At 37.9% G+C, this 10,206-nt stretch overlaps 1 protein-coding gene across 1 annotated transcript; it reads left to right on the top strand.

Moving 5' to 3' along the window:
* Window positions 1–9,017: 9,017 nt before the first annotated feature.
* LOC130850011 (olfactory receptor 4C46-like) lies at window positions 9,018–9,887 on the top strand. The gene has a single exon (XM_057729316.1). It carries the CDS (start codon window positions 9,018–9,020, stop codon window positions 9,885–9,887), a length of 870 nt encoding a protein of 289 aa, XP_057585299.1.
* Window positions 9,888–10,206: the final 319 nt, after the last annotated feature.

The raw sequence follows: 10,206 nt of genomic DNA, 5'->3' as shown, positions 1-10,206 counted from the left end.
TGAATTCTCTTAAAAGCATTATACTTTGTGTACTCTGTTGCTTTATGTCTCATTTTTAATTGAACATTTAAGGGAATGCAGTATTTTAATCATAAGTCTGCCAATATCTTTATCTAGAGGCCTGTTGCCATTTTTGTCTTTTCTGAAATTTCTGTTGCCAAGAAAGGCAGGATTACATTTGTTTCCTTCCAGATTGAGTTGGTGTAGTGTACTCCTGGTTATGGAAATACTCATCGCCTTGGGACTTTGAAATGGTAAATATTCATGATGTGTGAAGAAGCATGATGCATAACTGTGTGATCTTAATTACATACAAATTGATGCTTAGTTGTGTAAATACACAAACAAGACCCAGAAGGACACATCAGACAGTAAACTGCTTGTGATGATGGAAAAAAAAAAAAAGAGAGAGAATGAGTGTTTCTCAAGCAGGTCTCTCCACAATACCTGCTTCCAAGACGAAGAGTTTCCATCAAAGAAGATAATGAGTTCCTGGGAGAGAAAATAGCAGCTATAAGGCAAGGTCCTTGAACCTGTATTGCAACTTTGTTAAACATCCATGCACACAATTGAAAATGTCTTTTTTTGTTGTTTCCATTTCCAGAGAAAGATTTGCCCAGAGTGAAAAAACCCACTTGAGTGTGTTTATATCACACTTTCTGCCTCCTGACTTTTGGATCAGGCCATTCATAGAAGATCATTTCTCCATGCTGTTCTAAATGAATTTATCCTAATTTCAAGTCCCAGGTTTCCTGTAAAACCTTTTTTAAGGTTTAGGCTAGAAGGAAAGATTTAGACTTACAGAAAGACTTATGTATCTACTATTGAATTGATATTGAATCATCTGAATAGCCTCTGAGTGTGTTATATCTTTCATATTGAAAGTTACTTATCCTAGGAGGAGGTCAATCTGAAGATGGAATTAGTTCTGAACTCCCTCAAATATCACTAAGATCATCTAAAGACAAGAGGTAAGTTTTTCAATAGTTCCAAGGCTTAGTAAAGATTGTTACTTTCCATATATAGTAATTGTTATGTTTTAACACTTTTCAAATACAAGAGTAAAACATTTAAGCTTCATGCCATTCTCCAAAATATATTTGGTAAGTGCCATTAACCTATTTTGACAGATGAAAAATTTGAGTCTTACAGAGATTAAGAAATTTGTAAGACCCAGTTCTCTATCATCAGATAGACATATTTTGCCATCAGACACTTCTTTTAATAATTAGCACTAAGCATAAGAATGAAAACAAAATGTAAATACACTTCACACACAAAAAGAAACAAATATGAATATTAACTGCTATAAACCATAACTTGTTTAGTCCAAACTTAATATGGAGACATCTTCCTAGGATCAAATGCTGTGCATAATATGGGTTTCCTAGGCTTTTTTGTTGTTGTTGTTGAGATACAGTTAACATACAATAAACTGCATATATTTAGAGAGTACAATTTGGTATCCCAAACTCCCAATTTATTCCCCCCCAACCCTCCCCTCTTTCCCCACTTGGTGTTCATATGTTTGTTCTCTGCATCTGTGTCTCTATTTCCACCTTGGAAAACGGATTGATTTGTACCATTTTTCTATAGTCCACGTATATGTGTTCATATACAGTATTTGTTTTTCCCTTTCTGAATCAATTCACTCTGTATGACAGTCTCCAAGTCCATCCATGTCTCTAGAAATGTCCCAGTTTCCTTGCTTTTTACAGCTGAGTAATATTCCATTGTATATATGTACCACATCTTCCTTATCCATTCATCTGTTGATGGACATTTAGGTTGCTTCCATGTCCTGGCTATTGTAAATAGTGCTGCAATGAACATTGGAGTATGTGTGTCTTTTTGAATACTGGTGTTCTCTGGGTATATGCCCAGCAGTGGGATTTCTGGGTCATATGGAAACTCAAGTTTTAGTTGTGCAAGGAACCTCCATACTCTTCTCCACAGTGGCTGTATCAATTGGCATTCCCACCAAGAGTGCAAGAGCATTCCCTTTTCTCCACACCCTCTCCAGCATTTACTGTTTGTAGATTTTCTGATGATGCCCATTCTAACCGGTGTGAGGTGATACCTCATTGTCGCTTTGATTTGCATTTCTCTAATAATTAGTGATATTGAGCAGCTTTTCATGTGCTTCTTGGCCATCTGTATGTCGTCTTTGGAGAAATGCCTTTTTAGGTCTTCTCCCCATTTTTTTGATTGGGTTGCTTGTTTTTTTGATGTTGAGCTGGATGAACTGTTTATATATTTTAGAGATTAGTCCTTTGTCTGTTGATTCTTTTGCGAATATTTTCTCCCCTTCTGAGGGTTGTCTCTTCGTCTTGCTTATATGTTCCTTTGCTGTGCAGAAGCTTTGAAGTGTCATTAGGTCTCACTTATTTATTTTTGTTTTTATTTCCATTACTGTAGGGGGTGGATCAAAAAAGATCTTGCTGTTATTTATGTCAAAGAGTGTTCTTCCTAGGTTTTGCTCTAGCAGTTTTACAGTGTCTGGCCTTACATTTAGGTCTTTAATCCATTTGGAGTTTATTTTTGTGTATGGTGTTAGGGAGTGTTCTAATTACATTCTTTGACATGTAGCTGCCCAGTTTTCCCAGCACCACTTATTGAAGAGGCTGCCTTTTCTCCATTGTATATCCTTGCCTCCTTTGTCATAGATTAGCTGACCGTAGTTTATCTCTGGTCTTTCTATCCTGTTCCATTGATCTATATTTCTGTTTTTGTGCCAGTACCATACTGTCTTGATCACTGTGGCCTTGTAGTATAGCCTGAAGACAGGAAGCCTGATTCCAACAACTCTGTCTTTCCTTCTCAAGATTGCTTCTGCTATTCGGGGTCTTTTGCATTTCCATACAAATTGTAAAATTTCTTGTTCTAGTTCTGTGAAAAATGCCATTGGTACTTTGATGGGGATTGCATTGAATCTGTAAATTGCTTTGGGTAGTATAGTCATTTTCACACTGTTGATTCTTCCAATCCAAGAACATGGTATGTCCCTCCATCTGTTTGTATCATCCTTGATTTCTTTCATCAGTATCTTATAATTTTCTGAGTACAGGTCTTTTACCTCCTTGGTTAGGTTTATTCCTAGGTATTTTATTCTTTTTGTTGCAAGGGTGAATGGGATTGTTTCCTTAATTTCACTTTCTGATCTTTCATTGTTAGTCTATAGAAATACAAGAGATTTCTGTGTGTTAATTTTGTATCCTGCAACTTTACCAAATTCATTGATTAGCTCAAGTAGTTTTCTGGTGGCATCTTTAGGATTTTCTATGTATAATATCATGTCATCTGCTAACAAGGACAGTTTTACTTCTTCTTTTCCAATTTGGATTCCTTTTATTTCTTTTTCTTCTCTGATTGCTATGGCAAGGACTTCCAAAACTATGTTGAATAGCAGTGGTGAGAGTGGACATCCTTGTCTTGTTCCTGATCTTAGAGGGAATGCTTTCAGCTTTTTACCATTGAGAATGATGTTGGCTGTGGGTTTGTCGCTTATGGCCTTTATTATGTTGAGGTAGGTTCCCTCTATGCCCACCTTCTGGAGAGCTTTTATCATAAATGGGTGTTGAATTTTGTCAAAAGCTTTTTCTGCATCTATTGAGATGATTATGTGGTTTTCATCCTTCCATTCATTAATATGGTCTATCACATTGATTGATTTGCATATATTGAAGAATCCTTGCATTCCAGGGATAAACCCACTTGATCATGGTGTATGATACTTTTAATGTATGTTGGATTCTGTTGGCTAGCATTTTGTTGAGGATTTTTGCATCTACATTCATCAGTGATATTGGTCTGTAGTTTTCCTTTTTTGTAGTATCAATGTCTGGTTTTGGTATCAGGGTGATGGTGGCTTCATAAAATGAGTTTTGGAGTGTTCTTTCCTCTGCAATTTTTTGGAAGAGTTTGAGAAGGATGGGTGTTAGCTCTTCTCTAAATGTTTGATAAAATTCACCTGTGAATCCATCTGATCCTGGACTTTTGTTCGTTGGGAGATTTTTAATCACAGTTTCAATTTCATTACTTGTGATTGGCCTGTTCATATTTTCTGTGTCTTCCTGATTCAGTCTTGGAGGGTTATAGCTTTCTAAGAATCTGTGCATTTCATCCAGTTTGTCCATTTTACTGGCATATAGTTGCTTGTAGTAGTCTCTTATGGTGCTTTTTGTTTCTGCAGTGGCTGTTGTAACTTTGCCTGTTTCCTTTCTAATTTTAATGATTTGAGTCCTCTCCCTCTTTTTCTTGATGAGTCTTGCTAGAGGTTTATCAATTTTATTTATCTTCTCAAAGAACCAACTTTTAGTTTTATTGATTTTTGCTATTCTTTTCTTTGTTTCTATTTCATTTATTTCTGCTCTGAGCATTATGATTTCTCTGTGTCTACTAACTTTGGGTTTTGTGTGCTGTTCTTTCTCTGGTTTCTTTAGGTATAAGGTTAGATTGTTTATGTGGGATTTTTCTTGTTTTCTGAGGTAGGACTGTATTGCTATAAACTTCCCTCTTAGAACTGCCTTTGCTGCATCCCATATGTTTTGGATCGCTGTGTTTTCATTGTCATTTGTCTTTGGGTATTTTTGGATTTCCTGTTTGATTTCTTCAGTGATCTGTTGGTTATTTAGTAGCATATTGTTTAGCCTCCATGTGTTTATGTTTTTCACAGTTTCTTTCCTGTAATTGATTTCTAATCTCATAGCGTTATGGTCAGAAAAGATGCTTGATATGATTTCAATTTTCTTGAATTTACCAAGGCTTGATTTATGATGCAAAATTTGATCTATCCTGGAGAATGTCCCATGTGCACTTGAGAAGAATATGTAATCTGCTGTTTTTTGGATGTAATGTCCTGTAGATATCTATTAAATCCAGCTGATTTTTTGTGTCATTTAAAGCTTGTGTTTCCTTATTAATCTTCTGTGTAGATGATTTGTCCATTGGTGTCAGTGGGGTGTGAAAGTCCCCCACTATGATTGTGTTACTATTGATTTCCTCTTTCATAGTTGTTAGCATTTGCCTTCCCTATTGAGGTGCTCCTATATTGGGTACATATATGTTTTTCATTGTTATCTCCTCTTCTTGGATTGATCCCTCAATCTTTATGTATGTCCTTTCTTGTCTGTTGTAACATTTTTTATTTTAAAGTCTATTTTATCTGATATGAGTATTGCTACACCAGCTTTCTTTTGGTTTGCATTTGCATGGAATATATTTTTCCTCCCCTCACTTTCAGTCTGTATGTGTCCCTAGGTCTGAAGTGGGTCTCTTGTAGAAAGCATATATATGGCTCCTGTTTTTGTATCCATTAAGCCAGTTTGTGTCCTTTGGTTTGGGCATTTAGTCCATTTACATTCAAGGTAATTATTGATATGTATGATCATTTTACCATTTTCTTAACTGTTTTGTTACTGTTTCTGTAGGTGCTTTTCTTCCCTTATGTTTCCCACTTAGAGAAGTTCCTTTAACATTTGTTGTAGGGCTGGTTTGGTGGTGCTGAATTCTCTTAGCTCTTGCTTGTCTGTAAAGCTTTTGATTTCTCCACTGAATCCGAATGAGATCCTTGCTGGGTAGAATATTCTTGGTTGTAGGTTCTTCCCTTTCATCACTTGAAGTATATCATACCACTCCCTTCTGGCTTGCAGAGTTTCTACTGAGAAACCAGCTGTTAACCTTATGGGAATTCTCTTGTATGTTATTTGTCTTTTTTCCCTTGTTGCTTTTAATAACTTCTCTCTGTCTTTAATTTTTGTCAATTTCACTACTATATGTCTTGGTGTGTTTCTCCTTGGGTTTATGCTGCCTGGGACTCTCTGAACTTTCTGGACTTGGGTAGCTATTTCCTTTCCCATGTTAGGGAAGTTTTCAACTATAATCTCTTCCAATATAGTCTCAGGTCCTTTCTCTCTCGCATCTCCTTTTGGGACCCCTAAAATATGAATGTTGGTGTGTTTAACATTGTCCCAGAGGTCTCCTAGGCTCTCTTCAGTTCTTTTCATTCTTTTTTCTTTATTCTTTTCCGCATCAATGGTTATCACCATTCTGTCTTCCAGCTCCCTTATTTGACCTTCTGCTTCAGTTAACCTGCTATTGGTTCCTTCTAGTGTACTTTTCATTTCAGTCATTGTATTGCATATCTCTGTTTGTTTGCTCCTTAATTCTTCTGGGTCTTTGGTAAACTTTTCGATCTTTGCATCCAATCTTTTTTCAAAGTCTTGGATCATCTTCACTCTCATTATTCTCAATTCTTTTTCTGGAAGGGTGCCTATCTCCTCTTCACTTAGTTGTTTTCCTGGGGTTTTATCCTGTCCCTTCATCTGGTACAAAGTCCTCTGCTTTTTCATTTTCTGTATCTTTCTGTGGCTGTGGTTTTCAATTCCACAGAAGGAAATACTGCTGATACTGCTTGCTACTGCTGTCTGCCCTCTTGTGGAGGAAGCTATCTAGGAGGCTGGAACATGCTTCCTGATGGGAGGGACTGAAGGTGGGTAGGGCTGGGTGAGAGGAGCTCACTAAGACTTTAATACTATTTGGTGGGCAGAGCTCAGTGCCACTTTTATCTGCTTGTCTGCCAATGGGTGGGGCTCTGTTCACACCTTGTTTGATTTCTGGCCTGAGGCTCCCTAGCAGTGGAGCTTACAGGCTCTTTAGTGGGGCTAATGGCAGACTCTGGGAGGGCTCACGCCAATGAGCACTTCCCAAAACCCCTGCCACCAGTGCCCCTGTCTCCTCAGTGAGCCACAGCTGCCCCCCACCTTTGCCAGCAATCCACCAACACCAGCAGGTTGGTCTGCTTCAGTCTCCTATGGGGTCACTGCTCCTTCCCCCACTGGGTCCTGGTGAGCACACTTTTTTGTGTGCCCTCCAAGAGTGGAATCTGTTTCCCCCAGTCCTGTGGAGGTCCTGCAATCAAATCCCACTGGTTTTCAAAGTCTGATTCTCTGGGGATTCCTCCCCCGTTGCTGGACTCCCTGGTTGGGAAGCCTGACATGGGGCTCAGAACCCTCACTTTACTGGGTGGACTTTTGCGGTATAACTGTTCTCTAGTTTGTGAGTCACCCACCCAGCATTTATGGGATTTGATTGTAACATAGTCGTGCCCCTCCTACTGTCTTATTGCAGCTTCTCCTTTGTCTCTGGATGTGTGGTGTCTTTTTTGGTGAGTTGCAGTGTCTTTCTGTTGATGATTGTTCAGCAGTTAGTTGTAATTCTGATGCTTCCGCAAGAGGGAGTGGGCACATGTCCCCCTACTATGCCATCTTGATCCGTTTCCTCCTAGGCTTTTTAAAAAGAAAAATTAGAGATTCTTCCTCTGTTTATTTAATGGTTAAATTTTTTCTGTATTTTTGCCCAAAATGTCAATTCTTCCTACTCCTGGGTGCATAAATAGTCATAAAAGTAAGTGATGGTCCTCTGTGTTTCCACAGCAGTGTGGTGCATACAGTCTTATGTTTTCTGAATCAGTTCTCATAATAGCCTGTGAGGTGGATTGTTCTTCTCACTCAATAATAGAGGAAATAAGAATGTAAGGTGCCAAGAAATACACCCTAGATCAAGAAGATGCAAGTGGGAAAAGGCAAGATTCTAATCTAGTCTTTCTGACTCCCGAACCAATATGCTCATCACTGGGATCATCATTTTCAACATTCTGCAGAAGGTCTGTGGGTTCACTCTTTATAGGGAAGTTGCAGATGGAAGAAAAGATGGTAAGAGAGATAAAGATAAACTGGACCTTCAGTGAAAGCAGTATTGCATAGTTATTAATATTGGGGATTCCAGTAAGCTATACTGTGTGTGTATGTCTCTGAGTCTGTGTGTAGGTTGATGAAATTGCTTTATATATAACTGTCTCTGAAGTAGTATTAAGGTAAATATGCCTATTTTGGTCCTATTAAAAGAAGTTTACTAATTCAACATTGACTATTTTAATAATGATATAGGTCATGGGTTAAGAATTTGGAGCAAAAAAAGGAAGCACAATCTGAACTAATCTTAGCTCTGCCATTTTTAGCTGCTTGATTTTAGGTAGGATCTTTAACTTCTCTATGCTTCTGCTTCCTAATGTGTAAAATAAGAATAAAAGTGATAGTAATAGCCACCTTAAAGTTTTTAATGAAGATTAAATAACAAAGTGTCTTAGAGCACAGTAATTGTTCAATAAGCTTCAGCTAACATTATTATTATTCCTATTATGATTAAATTTTTAATATTATATACTAAGATTATTTCCCATCAGCTGTGTGGATGGAATAATACCATTCACATAGGTTGCAATCATGCCATGCATATAGCAATCAATCATATAAGTATATTTATAAGTTATAAACTTATTGGAATTAGGAAATGTGTGAATCAATTTTATTACAGTAGCTCCTGTATCTTTTCATGACTTTCTATTACCAATGCTCTGTTACACTGTATGTCAACTATTAGAAATAGTCTGATACTAGTGTTCCTATCTGTCTTCCATCCCCTTACTGAAGCTCAGCCCACTTCATACAAGTCACACAAATTATATCCAATATTCATTCTTTTCTCAAATCTCACTTCTTGCTTACACTCAAATTCTTAATTACATTGCATGGTTTCCCTTTTCCTAAGAATAAAGGAAAAATCCCTAGGTTTTTCATTCATAGCCTTTACATTCATTTTCTACATCTCACTTTGGGCTTGGCTGCCACTATAGGTGAGATTTATGATTCAAATTAGGCTCTGAGTCATCTCACATGATAAAATGTGCACAGATGATCTCCTGCCTGTGTGTTCAAAAAGTTCTTCATGTCTCTAACTTTAAATATGATCTTCCCTCAAGAGAGGATGTGAGCTATCTTTAAGAGATCAGAAACTATTTTTCCTATATCAAAAGAAAAAAAAACTCATAAGCATCCAGAACTCAGTAGAATCTACATATGTATTGTTTATTACATGGAGAGGCTTAGTGAACTCAGGGTTGAGCTAATAAAAAGTGACTTTTTTTTTCAGGTAGCATAATTAACCATAACATAAGATACATGGAGAATAAGAACAACGTGACCGAGTTTGTTCTGGGGCTCACACAGAATCCGCAGATACAGAAAATCATATTTGTTGTGTTTTTGGTGGTCTACATCATCTCTGTGGTAGGAAACGTGCTCACCATGTTCACCACCACTGCCAGCCCATTATCAGGGTCCCCCAGGTACTTTTTCCTGGCTCATCTCTCTTTAATTGATATTTGCTATTCCTCTGTCAATAGCCCTAAACTGATTGCAGATTCACTGCATGAGAAGAAGACCATTATATTCAATGGATGCATGACCCAAATCTTTGGGGAACATTTCTTTGGAGGTGCTGAAGTCATCCTGCTTACTGTGATGGCCTATGACTGCTATGTGGCTATCTGCAAGCCCCTGCACTACATAACCATCATGAACTGGCAGGTGTGTTGGGTGCTAATGACAGTGTCATGGGTAGGAGGTTTTATTCATGGAATCATACAGATCCTCTTCATCTTCCAATTACCCTTCTGTGGCCCTAATGTCATAGATCACTTTATGTGTGATCTGAATCCTTTACTCAAACTTGCTTGCACTGATACCCACACTCTAGGGTTCTTTGTTGCTGTCAATAGTGTTTTCCTCTATCTGTTGAACTCCCTCCTCTTGATGGGCTTCTATGTGGTCATCCTGTGCACCCTAAGGACCCACAGTTTGGAGGGGAGGCGCAAGGTCCTCTCCACTTGTGTCTCCCATGTCACAGTTGTCATCCTACTGCTGGTGCCCTGCTTATTTAAGTACCTGAGATCATCAGTTACTTTACCTATTGATAAAGCAGTTGCTGTATTCTACACATTGGTAACTCCCATGTTAAATCCCTTAATCTTTACCTTGAGAAATGCTTAGATGCAAAATGCCATTAGGAATTTGTGTAGTAGGAAAGCTGTCACAGGTGAAAAGTAAAATGTGCTTGGAGCCCAGCATTGATTCTACTTATGCAAAGGTCAAAAGGACATTGTTGATTTCAGCAAAGACTATCCATGAGATAAAGCAAAAGAAATAATGAGCTACCACAAATCATAGATTCTGCTAGGGGGAGAAGAAATGGGAGAAGAAAAGTGAGAAAAACTTAGCAGGGGCTACTTTTGCATATTTGGAACAGTCTACAAAATTTGAGTTTAGTTTTGGATCTTCATCAATGCATATTGTTAATAAACTCATTCCA

This window comes from Hippopotamus amphibius, chromosome 3, assembly GCF_030028045.1.
Source record: "Hippopotamus amphibius kiboko isolate mHipAmp2 chromosome 3, mHipAmp2.hap2, whole genome shotgun sequence".
Lineage (NCBI taxonomy): Eukaryota > Metazoa > Chordata > Mammalia > Artiodactyla > Hippopotamidae > Hippopotamus > Hippopotamus amphibius.
Note: the sequence above shows the minus strand (reverse complement) of the source record. Positions and strands in the feature narration are given on the sequence as shown.